The following is a 17,847-nucleotide window of genomic DNA, read 5'->3' as shown; positions in this document are numbered from 1 at the left end:
TGGGATGCCCCCCCGCCGGCTTCCCCCGAGGCTTTCAAAGCTGCTGCGGCTTTGCTCCCGGTGCCTCTGGTCTGCTGGGGACCATCTCCAGCAGACCAGGGACACCGGGAGCAAAGGAGGCGGAGGGGCGCTGGGGTATAAGATGAAACCCTATCTTTTAATTAAAAAGATAGGAGGTCGTCTTATACGCCCAGTCGCCCTATACGCCGGAAAATACGGTATAATCCTGGGCAGAATGTAGCTCTAAGAGTTTTAGTTGCAAAAGTATTTACAGACGTTAACAAGGAACAGCAAGGAGTATGCAAGGAAACAAGGCAAATCAGAAACAGTTGAACAAACTATGGAAATGGAGCTCTCTAACCACTTCCTTTCAGGAAAGAAAAATTGGCCTGTAACACTTGTTTGTAATTAATTGTCTTCGGTAATCTGACCATTATTCATCTGCATGCATCCTCTTGGGTCCTGATCCAAAGCCCTCTCCTCAAGCATATCCTCCCCCGCCATTCATTAATACTCCTCTAAAGAAAGTGTTAGGGCATGTCTATACGGCAACATTATTTTGAAATAACTAGCATTATTTCGGAATATCGTAGTCCGCGTCGATACAGCAGGCAGCTATTTCGAAATAATGTCTTAATACTGTCAAGCTGGAGGACTTCTTACTCTGACTCCTGTCACCCTCATTGGACAAGGAGTAAGGGAAGTCAGAGCAAGAGTGCGCTATTTCGAAATAAGGGCTGTGTAGACGCTCCCAATTTCAAAATAATCTATGCAGCTGATGTAGCTCAATTTGTGTAGCTTATTTCAAGTTATGCCCTGCTGTGTAGACGCACCTTTCATTAGCCTAGAACAACAGGACATGCATTCTACAGCAAACCTTAACTTCTGCAGTTTAATCTGTTTGGATATAGTAGAATCGCAGGTTGTTGTCTGAGCTAAATGCCCTGTTCTTTCAACCGCAAGCACTGACTCGGTGGGTGCTCTGAGACTGGAAAAATTAGTGCGTCCTTAGCACCCGCCTGCAGTCAAGTGCTCCCCCCTAAGTGCCTTTTTCCTGCCAGTGGCCCTGCTGACCCACTCCTCCTGCCCGCTGTGGAGTAGGTGTTCTGTGGTGTTTGGGAGGGGAGAGGAAGGAATAGGAATGGAGCATACTGGGGATGGGAGTGGGGAGAGGAGCCAGGGACTTGGGGCAAGAGGTAGAATGGAGGTGGAGCAGGGTGGGATGGGGCAGGATGGGAGGAAGGGATGGAATGGGGGCAGACAGGGAAGTCTGCACCTATGCTTTCCTTTCTATAAAACCTTTTTTTGTTAAGGAGCTTTAACTTTTTGATTTTGCAATTTGGAATGATCAGAGAACTTTCATTTTTAAATCAGTTTTGAAAACTGTTGGCTTGCAAACCAACCGCTCTTTTGAAAGGGTGTTTAAGGGGGAGAAACATTGTAAGAGACTAGCACACTGAAGTTTTGCATCTGTCTAGCTGGAGTCCAGACTACATGCACCATCATTGGATTCCCACTTACAGCACATTTATCCCTTGACCTAGTCAAAAGACCATTTGTTTTTGGAGGGGACCTTAACCATGTCTTTACTTTCAAGGCCCTTCATGGCCTATTGTCACTCTCATTTCCTATTCTATATCAAGAATTGACTTCCACACCCAATCTGCTGATAATGCCAGAATCACTCTTCCACTTGTTAAACTTTTGAACAAGCACCTTTATACTTTCTCCCTTGTTGCCTTTCATGCTTTAGAGGAGTTCCTTGTACAAATCCAGAAAGCTACTTCACTGTTCTCCTTCAAGTCCTTCCTCTAAGCTCCTTTTTGCCACGATACCTACAATCAACTTGACAGTAGTTAGATTGCTCGTGTGCTGAGACCACAGTTTATCCTGCTGGCTGACATTGACTCTTTACTTTCTTGCACTCTCCTCAATCTCTCTGTGTCCCTCTGTTGTCTTTTGAGTTGTAATTCAATTGTAAGCTCCTTGGGGCAAGGACCATCATTTTGTTTTATGTTTGTACAACCTAGCATAATTGGAGCCATGGCTGAGGCTGACATGTGCTATGATAACGAATATTATTAAAATATGCTAAAGTTAAAAACATGTCCTAGAATTTTAGCATGATTTGGTACGTGGTTGGATCTCGTTTAGTCAATATTTTCATTAATGCCTTGGATGACAGAGTGGAGAGTACGCCTAAACAATTTGCAGATGACACCAAGGTAGAAAGGACCACAAGCTCTTTGGAGGACAGGGTTAACACTGAAAATGATTTTGATAAAGTGTAGAAGTGGGCATCACACTCCAGGAAAGATGTGGACAAATTGGAGAGAGTCCAGAGGAAAAAAATTATAGGTTTAGAAAACTTGGCTTATAAGTAAAGGTTTAAAAAAAACTAGGCATGTTTAGTCCTGAGAAAAGAAGATTGAGAGGGGAAGCTGGTAACAATCTTCAAATACGTTAAGGACTGTTTATATGGAGGACAGATTGGGCATGGAGCACAACGAAGACAGGACAAGAAGTAGTGGGCTTATTCTGCAGCAAGGGAGATTTAGGTTAAATGTTAGAAAGATTTTCCTAACTGCAAGGAATGTTAACCAATTCTAGTACTTAACTAGGGAGGTTGCTGAATCTCCCTCATAGGAAGTATTTAAGAACAGGTTAGAGAAACACATGTCAGGGATGGTCTAGGAATACTTGGAGTTGTTTCAATGTGTGAGGATGGAATAGATGACCTCTTGAGGTCCCTTCTGGCCCTCATTTCTATGACTTTATAATGTAGAAATAGCCCTAAAACTTTGGCTTGGACATCATTGAAGTTGATGGAAATGTCCTGGCTCTTGCATTGCTGTATAATCAAAGTGACTTCAGATTGAGCTTGATTTCAACTCTCTGTTCTTGGACTAAGAATTCCTGGAGTGATTTGTTCGCATAGTGTAAAAGCCTTCTAGACTAACAATTATCTTTTCTTCATGCCATTAGGAATGAGGGGAGAATCGTATTTCCTTGGAATGCGAGGCCTTGGTCACTATAGCTGTATTCCAGAGGATGGGGGAATTTTCCTGCTCTACTCCATAGACAGAGACAAGGATATAAAGAGATGTTTTGCAGAGGAAGATTTTCATGAAATAACTGATTTCAATGATCTCCCAAACTCCCTCTTCGCTTGTAATGTCCACCAGTCTGTGTTTGAAGGCGAGGACAGTAAGGTATGGTGTTACTTTTCCACTTACATGAGAACTATGGAAAATATTTAACATTTGAATGGTGCAATGCTTGTTTTTACTTTATTGGATTTAAAAAAAAAATGTTCATCCCATATGAGGGAACTGGAGCCTACACTTTAGGAGTCTTCTTTGGGGGAAAAGAACAACCGTCTGCCCCAATATTTGACTTTTTAAAGTAATCATATCATAGGCAGCAGTGCAGGGTGGTAGGGAGAGCCGGCCCATGAGGGGAGCCAGTTTAAAAACCAGCTCTGTATCAGAAGCAGTAGCACAGGGCGGTAGCAGCCCCGCCCCACGGACAGAGGCTGCTCCTCATCTCACGGTGATGCCTGGGCCTGCAGTGGGTAGAGGCTGTCTGGTGCTGTGTGCTGCTGCCTCTCCTACAGAGCTGGTTTTTACACTGGCTCCTCTCACTGACCGGCTCCCCTGCCACCCTGCGCTGCTGTCTCTGCTACAATTACCTGATAGCTAACATCTCTCTGTTAAATAAAACTTGCCTGCCAACTGCCAAAACATTGGTTTTGTTAACTTTCTGCAAATCTCACCAGACTTGTGGGCTCACGGATCATAGCAACCATCACTGCAGACATGGTGGAGGTGGCAAAGTTAAACACAGGAAAGAATGTTTCTCCTGCTCATTGGTAACTCATTCGTGTAATGTCACTGCCTTTCCTGTATTGCTTATAAATGTCTTAAATTCTAATCTGAAGTAATTTCTCACCAGGCAATGTGGAAAAAAATCCCCCCCCCTCCCTCCCTCTTGGTTTCATTTTTGCTGATCTACAACTATGCTGGTTATGTGGAAATTTGAAAATATTTATAGTGCTACAATTAGACTTAAATACCCAAATTGGAACCCTTTAAAATCCTCTAGAATCTTGGTGGCTGAGCAGCAGGATTTGGGGTTGAAAAACGTTCAGCAGGAGGTGTGCGATTCTTGTTTCTAAGGAAACAGATGGGGATATTGTTAGATGGGGGTTGGTTTTAAAATAAAACCGATATGGTTCTATAATTATCTGGGATTAGGCTTGGCTAGCTGCTGCAGGGATGTTCAGCCTGGTAGTTAAGGTTACTTGAGTGGCTACACATAAGCTCTCTTTTTCTGCATGGAGAATCTGATGAGATGATTGCAGTGAACATGGGCTTTCATTCAAACGGTTTGGAGAGGCACCTGGACAAACTGGAAGGGCAGGACTAAAGCTTTTTTAGGATGGAGAGCAAAGAACCTGTGCGGTGGTGGGAAAGGTATGGCTTTAGGCTGGCTGATTTGTTCCCAGGCAAATCAACTGCATGAAGGATTATGCAGAAGCAGACTTGCAGCTAAAGGCACTGGCCGGTGTTCTTGGCTGAGGTCCTATTACTTGTGTATAGCTTTGCTATTTGTTTGGGGTAATTTTTTTTTTTTTTTTTTTTTTTACATCTTTCTTCAAGGTGAGATGTCTTGTGTATCCACTGTGAATAACATGAAGTAGGAAGGAATATCCTGAATCTCTGCAACATAAAGAAATGATCTACTGTAGAATCCCAAATAGCGATGTAAAAGTATAGTCGATTAGACTGTGCTAATTAGGTAGTCGAGTGGACTATTCGCTCCCCCCTCCCTTTTGCTCCTTCTGTATCAGAGGCAGCAAGGTGGGGGAAACAGGAGCCAATGCCGAGAGGAGCCGGCTTTAAAATTGGTTCCCCCAGCATCGACTTTGTGGTGCCACCTGCCCTCCCCCTCTGCTGGAGCAGCCTCTGTTTGTGGCAGCCGGGGCTGGCCAAGGACAGGGGCTGCTGGACCTGGCATGAGCTGGAACTAAGGAAGCTCAGCTCAGTTGCAGCTCATGCCAGTCTGGGACTGCTGCAGCTCTGCATTTTAAATGTACTAAGAACCAAGCGGCTCTTACTACATTTCAACTGCAGAACCATATCAACTAATCATGTAGTTGGTACAGATTGTGTTGACTACACAGTTAGTCAGTTACCCACCTCTTAACATCCTTAATCCAAACTCTACTTCCTGCTGGCAACCAGGTTGGCACTAAAGTGACCAGCGGTCTTCTACAAACCCTAAATAATAACCTTGGAGAGCTGTGCAATCTTAGGTCCTAATAGAGAGGCAGCTGCACTAGCAACTATCCCCATCATGCTCTGCTGAGAGATGTCGCCAGGAGATCCGCCACTGTTTATTGAATATGTGCAGCTGGCCTGCATTGGCAGGGTGTTGCCCTGTCTGCATCTTGAGATGTTGATGATGGGGATTGGTTGCTCTTTGACTTAGGAGGGAAAATCCTATTGTGGGATTCTTGGCTCCTGAGCTCCTAAATCCCTTTTGCAAATGACATTTAGGCTAAGCACAGCAATGCCAAAATACCTTTCAAAATCTCAGCCTTGATTTCAAAGGGAGTTGAGGGCACAAAGTATGTTGCAGGATTGGCATGTTAGTTTACCTGGTTCTGGCAGAGTAAAAAGGTGTTCAGGAGGAAGCAAATATGGATCTTTGGGTCGAGCCTTTTCAGAAAGATGAGTTCCTTCTAACCATAATCAGTATCTCTTGAAAGTTTCCTTTAGACACACTGAATTGCTCTGTCTCCTTTTTGAAGCTGGACTAGTCTACTGTTTATCTCAGGGCTACTCAACTTTGGAAGCCCTGGAGGCCACAATGATACTCACAGCACATGCTGAGGGCCGCAACTTAAATATGGTTGCATATACTTGCAAACATATATGCAAATAGCTTCTTTCACACTGATGGGCATGAATACAAAGATTAAGGCAAGACTACACAACATGCAGGCCCTATTTACGTCAGTTCTGCTGCTACTAATAAAATGCAATATTTACCCAATTTCCAGCCATATGACAGCAGTTTTAATGAGCAACGACAGTCCAGAAATTTAACTACTAAAATGCGTATCTACAGAAGACCATTACGTTGACTGTTTTTTTTGTTTTGGCTCCCACCCATGGGCCGTGTGTTGAGCCCTGTGTAAACCCAAACTGCACCATGATCTGCAAACAAACATGCCACGGGCTGCATGTGGCCCGCGATCCGCGTGTTGAGTAGCCCTGGTTTAGCTGATAGCTTAGTGAGTAAAGAAATTGGTGGTAACATAACTGAGTAAAGCACAGCAATCTCTGAAAATGTGCAAGAGTAATAAGTGTATCTTACTGTCTGGAGGCGCACCACGGGTGCCCCTTTTACCCGCCCCCATCCGGGGAAGGAAGGGGTCTCCCCCAGGGTTACGTTGCCCTTTTGTTCTGGCCCGCGGGAGGGACGTCTGGGGGGACGTTGGAAGGCAATGCTTCTGTCCTGACAGCCCTCCCCCCCCCCCCCGCGCGTGTACCTGCTCCCGGTCTGGTCCTTCAGAGCCACTCACCCCCGGGCCCGCCCTAACCTCTGGGAGCAGCCCAGGGCCTGATGGGTCTGCAACGTTGACCCTTTAAGACTGGAGAGAAGTTCTGTTCCTCAACCCTCCAACCACGCGGGCTCCTGTCCGCCCTGGGCTGCTTCCTACCACCCCCACTCACCACTGTGTGCCTGAGTCCAGATCGTCTCCTTCTGGGATGCCAACCGCTTCCCCGGGTGATGACTTGCCGTGTTGTCTCGCTGCCACTGGCTGGTCTTCCCCCGGCCAAGGGGCTCATCTTCTCCCCTCCGGGGGTGTCCCCTTCAATTCTCCGCCTGGCAGGGGGGGCAGGTTCTCCCCAGCACTCGGGTCCCCCTCACCCTCCAATTCGGAGGACCTTCCTTTCCCCCCCTCCTCTGCTTGCTGCGCCGCTGGCATTTAAAGCGCCCGGCGTCTGGTGCAAGCATGCGCTGCAGGGACGTGGGGGCGGGGCTGGGCGGCCACGGCTCCCCGCCACAGTGGCCACCCAGTGGCGGGGCGTTTGCGCTCCGTCACACTTACGAATGGTGACTCAGCTTTGGAGCTAGAGGGTCCAATGTCATGTACACATCAGCGAGACGGAGCGTGCCTCTATAGAGAACTATGGATGATTAAGGAGTTCGGCTTACAGGTAGGTAGTGGCTCATCTTTTATTTCACAGTCTGTATGTCAGTCCAGATAGAATTACGCTACAGCTTCCAAGTAACACAAATGTGTACCAAGGGACTTGATTTCCCTAGAACAAATACTCATGCTCCCAGCTGGTTGAGTTTCATAATCCTTTCTATTATTAACTACTACTGCAGGATAAGAACAGACGTGATTTCGATATAAAATCTTGTACCCTTACTAGGCTAAAGTAACTGTAGGTTGATTTTGGTATTTTAATAAGTGCTGCTAATAGACTTATACCCTGCAGTATTGCTTTTCAGTCTAGTTTATAGCAATAGTACAGTGGCCTGCTATGAAAACCTCATTGATGTAACTTTTATACCTACTATATATGCATTAAGTGTTATGTATCTTAGGCCAGGCATACTCTACATCAGAAAGTCCACCTAAAATACATAACTCCAGCTATGAGAATAGCATAGTTGGAGTCAACATACCTTAAGTTGAATTTCTGTGGTATCCCCAGTGTGGGAGGTTGATGGGAGAAACTATCCCGTTGACTTCCTTATTCCTCACAACTCAGTGGAGTACTGGGGTTGACCGGGCACCATCAGCAGTTGATTTAGCAGGTCCTTACTAGACCCACTAAATTGAACCCCAGAAGATCAATCTCTGGAGTGTTGCTTTCAGGGTAAGTGAAGACAAGCCCCTACAGACAGAGTGAGAACTCTTGCAGTGTGATTGTAATGGCTTTGCTACTCTTTGAAGCACATTTTTTTGGGGGGGGGGGGGGGTAGGAGTCTGTACAAATGGGTTTTTACAAAACAGAGCTAGAGAAAGATGATAGTGTAAAGTATTGTTTTGATCTGGTGTATGAGCTTCCTGCCAAAACATTTTTATTTAATTAAATCTAAGTTCTAGCTGTACATGGCATATAATAATTTTAGCCTGTGGCGCAGTGGTGGGGGGGGCGGGAGGAGGGAGGAGGAAGGGAGTGGGAGGAGAAGGAGGGTGTCACACTGACGATTTAAAAAAAACAACTCAGTTGAATACAATGATGATTTATCCTGGAACTGAAAGCACTTGAGGCAAACTATATTTATAAACACATGGTAGTTTGGAAGATTCTTTGTTTAAAGTAAAACAAACCAAATAGAAGGATTAATATACATTTCTTCATACCAGGGATCTCTTTCCTGCAACCTATCACATGGTGGTTGTGGGTGTTTAAAGTTGAAAAGAGTTGCATAACTAAGTTGTGGCTACCAAAAATTCAAATACCTTCTCCCTACCTCAAAAGAAACTTCATAATAGTTTCTTCTATTTTGCTTTCTCTTACCTATCTCCCTTACATTTTGTATGGTTCTTTTCTTTCTTCTGCATTTTTCCTTTCCTTTTTTCTTAGGGCTGGATCCATCACAGAGCAATCTCTTCTGGTTTAATTAAATGTGACCTAAATTTGGGGACTATCTTATTCTAAGGACTACTGACAATTGCTGCCTGGCTGGGAGAAGGATGGTTAAAGATAAATCTGTGCTGGAGCCATTGGACTTGATCCCAATATTTGATTACAGACCCTTCACAGCAGTGTCTTTTTCTGAATGCAGAATCACTGCTGCTTTTACTGCCCTTGGCCCTCTTCATCTTATGAGAAGGCTTTGTAGATACCAGAATAGAACAGATCTTTCTGAGCTGGAGGATCCTTTTTGAGAAGTGACTGCTTGCTCAACAGTAGCCGAGGAGAGGAAAATTGAGGTTATAAATGCACAAAGCTCTCCTCTGTGAGTGGCTGCACTACAGTAATAGAGTAGCCTTTGGCTCAGAACTGAGTCCTTAGTCTAGAAATAATTTGGAAAGCAAAGAAATCTGAATACCGGGGAAAAAAAATATTGCCCGAGAACTACTTCCTGGTGGATGGATAGGTGGGGAAGAAGAGCACGTAACATGTATGTGCTGAGAATTTCCATGGACAACGTACATATAGACATGACAGGGTTAATGTCAAGACTTTTCATATGAAATATAGACTTGAAGTACCCAGTCTTCAATCTGTTTAGAAAAGACAGTTTCAGAGAAGGAACAAAAAAGCACGGAGAGGTGAAGTGAGTTGCTTTTAAGGTTGCTCAGTTGATTAGTTGCAAAGCTACAGAACCTAGGTCTTCAGACTCCCAGTCTATGCTGTACCCAGTTACTCTTTTTATTTTTAGATTCCAGTGATTTATTTTAGATTCATTCTTTGTAGCAGAGACTGTCTTTTATTCTCTGATTTTGCAGTGATCAGCACAAAGAAGCTGCCTTGATTTTTGGCCGGGGCATGTGGCATTTTGCTACCAGAAAATGAATGAAAAGTAGTAACAACATTCCCACGCCCTGGGAAATGGCACGCAACCCAAGTAACTTAAACATGTTTGGTTTAAGTCACTGCACACTTGTGAGACACTGATGGGACAACTTGTGAGTAAGATTGGTAGAAGTGGGCCTGTTATTTCTGGCTGCTAGAATAGCTGAATGAGAGGAGCTGCCCCTTTCCTGTCCATGATAAGGAAGCTGTGCTATGAAGCCAAAGGGCATGACTTTGATTACTGTTTAAGGACGTGTGTGTATTGCTTCTAATTCAGCTAATTGCTCAGTGTAACCATAGAGTTTTCCATTCCCTGATCTTTCTGTTTAGCACAACAGCCTTTCTTTGTACTGTGTGTATTAGTGTTTTCCTTGTAAACCCCTCCTTTGTGGGAATTCTGTAACTTGACTCTACAATTCCCATTAGGCTGGAATTGGTAAATATAGATGGAAGCAGATATTTATTTTCTTTTGTTAAGATGCTTTATAGTTGTAGTTTAACAAGCTTCAGGATGTGCTTTATGCTTAAATACCAATCTTGGAGATGCCTTAGCAATGTAAAATGGTCAGAGAAGGAACGGACGCTTGTCTGTTTGGTCAAGTCATTGAACGACTCCACAGCTATTTTTTCTCTCCTGCGTAAATCAGGAGTAGTGCTATCAAAGGAGCTGAAGAGGAGAAACTGATGGAAAAGCTAGTGCAAGGAGAGGATCAGGTCTTGTCGATGTAGGTCATTACGGTGTTGCTGTTATGCAACTTTAGCTACAGAGACGCATACAGATTTGCCTTTCCCAGGTTCATTTAATAGTAGTGAGAGAGAAGAGGGTTTTCATCTCCGAATCAGTACAGAGATCTATATAGGAACTAGCAGGAAGTGTTTTGTGCTCTCCTCATCATGGCGATTCTGATCTGTGATTGGAGAGGAGAGTTTGGGGAGGTAAATAACAATTTAAATGTATCCCAAACTATAATGAGCGTGTGGGGTGTCGGGGGTAAGGAGAAGAGTGCAGCTGAGTTGATGAAGCAGGATTGTAGCTTCCCATGGAATTATCATTATTTTGGGGGAGAAGCATAGGGAACAGCTAAATATCATACCTTGAGCGAACCTTTCTAGTCCAGGGCAGGGCATCTCTGTTCACATATGGTCCTGATCCTGCCAAGATTAAAACACAAGCTTTACCTCGAGAGCTTCTAACTATATTCAAAGTGCATTGAAACGCTGAACTTCTGTATTGCTTCTGTGTTTTATATAAAAAAAAAAATCACAGTGTTCTTTCTGGAACTGAAGTAGGAGGTTTTATTTTTCCGATAAAGATCATATAGAAATGAATTGACGTTTGCTTTGGCAGTGGTCCTTTCAAGCAAAGAGTGGAGCCAGTGTGACTAGGTATAATGAATGGAATGTGTCCTAGCTTCTATGTGCCATAGGTCTGGCTCCAGAGGCATATGCTGGGAGACAATTTTTGCGCGTGTGTTTGTTTGTACTTTTTACTTGATTTTAAAAACAGTCTCTGAAAACCCAGAACCTCTCTGGCTGTATGACATCACTGGAGCCTCTAGGTGTTGAGTCATCATTATTTTTAGGAAGTGGCACACTTGTTTTGTACTAATAATAGGATTCAGGCCTGGGCTCTGTGGAAAGTCACCCCAGCAAAGATGAAGTCACCACTCCCAGGCTGGAATGGAATGCAGGCTCCATTCCTGGATTCCTGGTACACTTATTGTTACTTTATTTTACTTTCATTTTTTCTACCTTTTAAGGTTGTCTGTCTGTTGGTGTGATAACGCTATCAGAAACTGCCACTTGAAATGGTGGGATGTTTTCTGTCTGGGATTTTCACGTACTCGGACTATAGCAGAACACAACATGGAATGAATGTGTTGCTCCATCACTCGGTTTAAAAAAACCCAACTCTCCTGCACAGGAAGTGTACTGTACAGGCAGCTTTCTATACAATGCCTGCACAGAAGGGTAATAGCGAAGCAGAATGGCGAAGTAATCCTAACCCTTTACCATTTTATGGCTCGTAGCTTCATTATGAAATCCTAGGTTAGTGTAATCCCATCCTATTCTCCATCTAGGCAAGAGTCTAGAGACCAAAGTGTACTATCTTAGACCTCAGTAGCCCTTGTCTGTTAGGCACTTAGGGCTTTTCTACACTACGAGGGATAGATTGAACTAAGTTATGGAACTTCAGCTATGTGAAAAGCGTAACTCAAGTTGATGTACTTAGATCCACTTACTGCGGTGTCTTTGCAGCAGTGTGTCAACGGGAGAAGCTCTGCCATTGACTCCCTTTGTGCTTTTCTTTGAGATGGAGTACTGGAGTCGTGGGGAGAGCGATCGGTGCTTGACTTATCGTATCTTTAGATTGATCGCTGCCCCCAAGGATACAGCTCATAGCGTTGACCTGCCAGTAGTATAAACAAAAGATGTTTCTTGTTCTGAATTCTACAATCCATCAAGAGCCTTAATGACTTTGATATTCCACCATCTCTACTGATTCAAGTCCTTTCCCAGCAATCTGTGCTGATACAAAATATTAAGCGCCCCATGGGAGAGTAGCCACACCTTTACACAGCACCCAGAAATTTTACTCTCTGGCAACCTCTTGCAGGTGGGATTTTAGTTCGTGGAGCCTTTCATTCCTTTATTTCTACAGATGACTGTCTTGTGTCTCCCACGTCTCCCATCAGGCCCTGTCTATCACAAGCTGGTATCCTTGCTAAAGAATCAGCTCAGTGCCCACTTTTGGAATTAGGGAATCCTCTGGGATAGATCCTAGGGTCAGTTGCAAGACTATTTTGTCCCTGTGTTCGGCAAACACAGGGCTGGTCTCATGCATATCCAGAGACTTGCCATTTATTTGAACCCTGGCATACAGTAGTTCGGGAGCTATCAAATGTGCACTGGTCTTGATGTCCCTAGTGTGGACAGCTGTCTCAACAGTCCTACAACGTGTGAGTTTTGGATTTTCGTTGGCATGTTATATATTCTGGGGTACTGCTGCCTGCTTAGCTCTAGAACGGAGCTGACGTGGTTGGAAAGGTTAGTGGTGGAATGATTCCAAGTCACAAAAATCCTCTCTTTTTTGATAGAGAGAGAAATGTTTCGGTATCTTCATGCTTTTGTCGACCTAGTCTGTCCTTTGACAATTCCAATACCTATGCCCAAAGAGGGACGTTTGCTGCAGGAAACCTCACTGAGAAGTTCCTCATTTTTACATTCTCTCCATTAACAAAGCCATTTACAGAGGGCCCAAAGAGAACTAGGTTTTTATAGACACAGGGCCTGTGTCTTTTGCTCTTATCTGAATCAGTTATAAATTTCCCTGTGAATTAAAAGGTTTTGTTGTTTGCGACTGGCATTCTGTTTCCTAGATGGCCTACAGCCTGCTCTTTGTGTTCCTGTCATTCCCGTTCACGGGCAGGATCATTCAGTAAATGAGAAGAGAAAGCCATGCTAATTTTGCTTTCACTTTCTGGCCAAGTCAACTGTCCAGCTTTCTGATCTGAGAACCTTGTCAAAAAGATCTCTTATGTTCCTCTCCTACAGAAAAGACCTTGCTATCTTGAGGCCTTTTAGGCTTACTACAATCTAGGCAGGTTAAATGCCTGTTCATCGCTACCCTACTGACGTGGAAATTAATAAAAAAATTTCAAATACACCTCAATTTGGCAAACACTTTTACAATAATGCTTAATTTAGAAAATATTTCTAAAAGTAAGGGTGTTTATTATTATTTTTAATTCTGCAATCAGCACTTAATACAGTGGCAGATAGTTCTTGGTAGATGCCTGAAAAAATGTCTGAGTTACTATAAATTTCTGTGGCAGTTTGAGTCTTATTTCCCTCTTACAGGGTGTTTTGGTACAAAAGTGCCTTCCCATGGGTGGGAAAATATCCCTGGGACTAGATCAATTGGGTCAAAGGTAGACTTGTAATTTCTGTCACTGAAATTTGGAATGATGCTTCAAAGCATGCAGTTATAAGATAGCCGTTGCTAATTTTATAAAGATGGACTGATTAATGTTCTTCCCAGAACACGCAAGTCAGTCCTCTTTAAATTTGGAAACTTACTTTTCTCTTATAAGCTGCCATGGAAACATTCTTCCTAGCATTGCTTTCGGTGGTCATGCCCTGCTCAGCGGCATGCAGAAAGTGTTCACTGTACCAAGAACAAAAGCGTGGAGAAGTTTAATTGGGAGAGAACCAATCAATATAAATAACCATAATGACAACTAGGAGACACCTATGCATTTGGGTCATATAAAGCAGGTGCAGCATTTTAAATAACGAGGTGCATATGTATTGGTGAATCCATGCCCAGCTTTAGGAGAACCCTGTGTACTGACATTAGAAAGCAAAGGTTGTGTTAATCTATGAGCTAGAGAACTTTAAGGTGATCTCACTAAAGAATCCCCTTTACATTCATTACAGCCCAGTTCTGTGTCTGCTGTAGCATAAGGGACACTCCAGGATACACAGTGGAGATGGCTCTGATCCAAATACTTCTGAACTTTGTGGAAATTTGTATTAATATCCCAATTCTGAAATTGGGTTCCCTTCTCTAATAGGCTAATCCAAATCCCTGGATCTGAACATCTTTGAGGAAGTTAGGATCTGGATTGGAACTTTGGGGCTGGAGTATTCTTTCCTATTAACAAGAGTGAAGAGCAAGCACGTAGATGGAGAACTGCCAAGAACTTACTCTGAAAGGGAACGTATTTTGCTGGCTGTTTGGACTTCTACATAATTCTGTATGAAATTGAGAAGTTCGATGCACTTACAATGTCTTCACTGTGCTAGATCACAGCGGAGTCTGTCAGAGGACTGTAGTACAACACAACCTTCTGGGAAGATAAAAAGCAAAACAACCAAAAATACTGCTATAATCTACCGTATAACTTTATGCCTTTTTATTCCTCACCAGCTCGGAGAGTTTTGGATTATAGTGCTTTGTGTCAATATTCAACGGTGACATATTTTGGCTAAGTTTACTAGCAACTGGTACTATTTACACCTCATGCCCTGCATTGTTTCTGCATTGTTGCCTCTCTAGCCAGGGCATCTGTGGAGAGGCATAGCTTTTCCTGACTTCAAGCAAAACCATAGGGAGGCCTGACCACAGATAGAATAAATACCCGCAATAAACTTAGACTTTCAGATATACATTTTGCATTTAAATGCTAAAAATGTTGGCCCAGTGCAGTGTTAAAGAAAGAAGTAAACTCCTTGAGTTGTGATGAAGGCAACTAAAATAACTGAATCTTCTAAATGGAAAGAGGTTCATGTGTGTGATTTATAGCAAGGATCTTGGTTCATTCCCTCAGACCATTTTAATCTCCACTGAGAGCAATATTTTTTTTCTCATTCTTTCTTTTTTTGTCCTGCTTCTTTGGTAAAGAAGACTCAAGGGAGTCCTCGTTCCTAAATAGAAAGTCAACAAATATCAGTTTTTCTCGTTGATAATTATCAAAAGTGCAGTAAAGCCATCCTAATGCAGTTAATGCAGCAGCTGTTCCCAATCTTAATACCATTACTGATATCAGGATGTGTGGCTGGATTAGGATCTATTTTCTGGTCCAAGGAAAAGGTTTCCATATGAAGGTCAGCCTTTGCTACAAGAAGACATGCATCATTTATGTAGAGGTTACATTCTGTTTGAACTATGTACAGTGCAGTAGGCTTGTAGTTATTTCTGAAGTAAATTGCAATTAAAAGGCAGCTTTTAAATTAGTACAGAACACCTTTTATTTTGCCTACCACCTGTTAATCAAACAGTACTTGTGCAGAGTTAAATTATATTGTTACCAAGTCCAGTGATAAATAATAGCAAAGGGAGAGAGAAATTAAGCAAGGGGGCAAAATTATTTTCAAAAGTTGAAAAGAAAGGAAGACTCTGTAAAGCAAAGAAATACAGGAATCTATGCTAGGGATGTCAATGTGTAGACGACTACACGATTAACCAATAAGCCTGGGCTTATCAATTAATCTTGTCGACCACACGCATTCTTCCCCCTTGTTGCTTCTGTATCAGCCGAGGAGTGGGGCCGTATCAGAGGTAGCAAGGGGAGGGAGTGGGAGCTGGTGCCAATGTTGAGCTGATTTAAAAGCTGGTTCCCCACAAGCACTGGATTTGCCCATTGCTATCCCTGCACTATTGCCTCTGATAGAGAGGCTGCAGGTGGGAGCCGATACGCGTGGGGAGTGGCTTTTAAGCAGCATTCCGTGTGTGCTAACTTTGTGGACCTGCCTGCCCTCCCTTGCTGCCTTGGAGCAGCCTCTGTTCATGGGGAGCTCAGACCCCAGTGGAGAGGGATTGCTGCCACCCCTCTCTTCTGCCTCAGTATCAGAGGCAACAGCACAGGGTAGCAGGTGGGAGCCAGTCTGTGTGGGAAGCTGGTTTTTAAACTCGCTCCTCCCATGGATCGGCTCCCTCCTGACACGTCGTCCTACTTGAATAAGGGATCTCCAGGAAAAGGGCTTATTTTCCGGAAAATTGCGTCTACACTGGCGCTTTTCTCCGGCAAAAACCCCGAGCCGGAAAAAAGCGGCAGCCATGTAAATGCAAATGCCGCGGGGGATATTTAAATCCCCCGCGGATTTGCAATTCCGAAGTGTCTCATTAGCATCCCTTTCCGGAAAGGGATGCCAATGTAGACACAGCCTGTATGTCCCACCCAATCATGGTCCAAGAGAACACACTGTTTATCAAAATTCCTCAATGTTAAGAGGCTTTTTTTTTTTTTTTTTTTTTTTTTAAAGCTTGAGCCAGAGGTATACTTGGCTAAAAATGGCTATATGCCAAGGCAAAGGCAAGAACTAATTCCCACAGAAGTCAAGGGGGCTCTTTTTATTAGGCTAGATTGCATAGCACCAACCCACAGCCCTGACTGTAGTGGTGTGGAGCTGCCTTACAGCTGGGTAAATGGTGAGGCATATGAAGGCATAAATACCATTCCCCAGTTCCCTGACATGCAGAGAGAGTGGACAGGCTGCACTACCCTTTATCATGGTGCAGTCTGCTCCCTTGGGTGAACACAGCTAGTTTATGGGAAAGTCCTACGGAATTAATTAGAAAATGGTGAGCTCATTCCCTTTTAAACACTTTGGGTATGTCTCGACTGCAGGATTTTTTTTGAAAAAAGTGGCCTTTTTTCGAAAAAACTTCCCCTGCATCTAGACTGCCACTGTGTTCTTTCGAAATTAAATGGAAAGAATGCAGCAGGTTTTTTTTGTCCGCAGTAAACCTCATTTTATGAGGAAGAACGCCTTTTTTCGAAAGTGCTCTTTTGAAAGAAGGCGTTATATAATGCAAACTGTACTTTTTCAAAAGAGAGGATCCAGACTGCCTGGGTGCTCTCTTTTGAAAAAGTGGCTTGCTTTTTCGAAAGTACTGGTTGTGGTCTAGACGCTGTTTTTCGAAAGAGGCTTGCAGTCTAGACATAGCCTATGGAATTGTAGGGTACTTTTGACAAAGCCCTGTTTACGTCCACACTGATCGTTATCGATTCCATACCTATTACATTATTTCAGGCTTGTCCATAAAGTTTTGCAGGCTGGGGCAAAGGAAGAGAGTAGTCATGACCCCTCCATTCTTTATGAGGATTAACATATGAATATGCATAACTTGAAGATGCTTTATGCAAAACAGGTCAAGTAACATCAATTTTACAGTTACAATTTGTTGACTGAGTATATCCTATTTTTGTGCATGTATTATTCTTGTATATGAAGTAGAAATATGAAGTCTGGATCTGTTTTATAGTTCTAAATGTGTTAATGAGGACTATTAGTGGTTCTAAAGACATTTAACGACTGTTCTCAAACTAATGACTTTTTAATGATTGTGTTTGTCCTGTGAACCCAAACTGTCCTAAAAAGACACGTGACCATACCACCTAGTGCTGGAATCCATCTTGAACCTGTTTTTTTTTCCATGGGGATGGAGGATGGCAAACAAACGATTCCCACCTTGTGCTAAGTCTAGTTAAGCAATGAGAAGCAATCACCTTTTTAGCTCTTCAGCTGCCTTTTGAAACTGCCTTGCCCACCCTACAAGGAAACAAGAAATTTTGAAGAACTGTAGACCTGCGCCAGAATAAAAGATCAACTCTGATTTGAAGCTTTTACCTGAAATAAGAACAGGTATTTAGAGTAAGAATTTGCATATAACAAGCTTCTTAGTGGATTAGGACTAGCAAAGCATTTCTGTTAATTTAAAATTAATAACTTACTTAAATTAGTAACCACTTAAATCCTACTTTTTACACGTAATAAAAACATTTTT

At 43.2% G+C, this 17,847-nt stretch overlaps 1 protein-coding gene across 1 annotated transcript in view; it reads left to right on the top strand.

Annotated features, from left to right (window-relative positions):
- Positions 1–17,847, top strand: part of RCAN2 (regulator of calcineurin 2) — a 155,253-nt gene that overhangs the window by 12,600 nt on the left and 124,806 nt on the right. Inside the window, exon 2 of the mRNA XM_075923385.2 lies at positions 2,986–3,212. Coding sequence (XP_075779500.1) covers positions 2,988–3,212 — 225 coding nt within the window. The 5' untranslated portion in view covers positions 2,986–2,987. The remainder of the gene's footprint in view (positions 1–2,985; positions 3,213–17,847) is intronic.

This window comes from Pelodiscus sinensis, chromosome 3 (genome assembly GCF_052426305.1).
Source record: "Pelodiscus sinensis isolate ZL-2025 chromosome 3, ASM5242630v1, whole genome shotgun sequence".
Taxonomy (NCBI): domain Eukaryota; kingdom Metazoa; phylum Chordata; order Testudines; family Trionychidae; genus Pelodiscus; species Pelodiscus sinensis.
The sequence above is the reverse complement of the archived record's forward strand: the minus strand, read 5'-3'. Positions and strand labels throughout refer to the sequence as shown.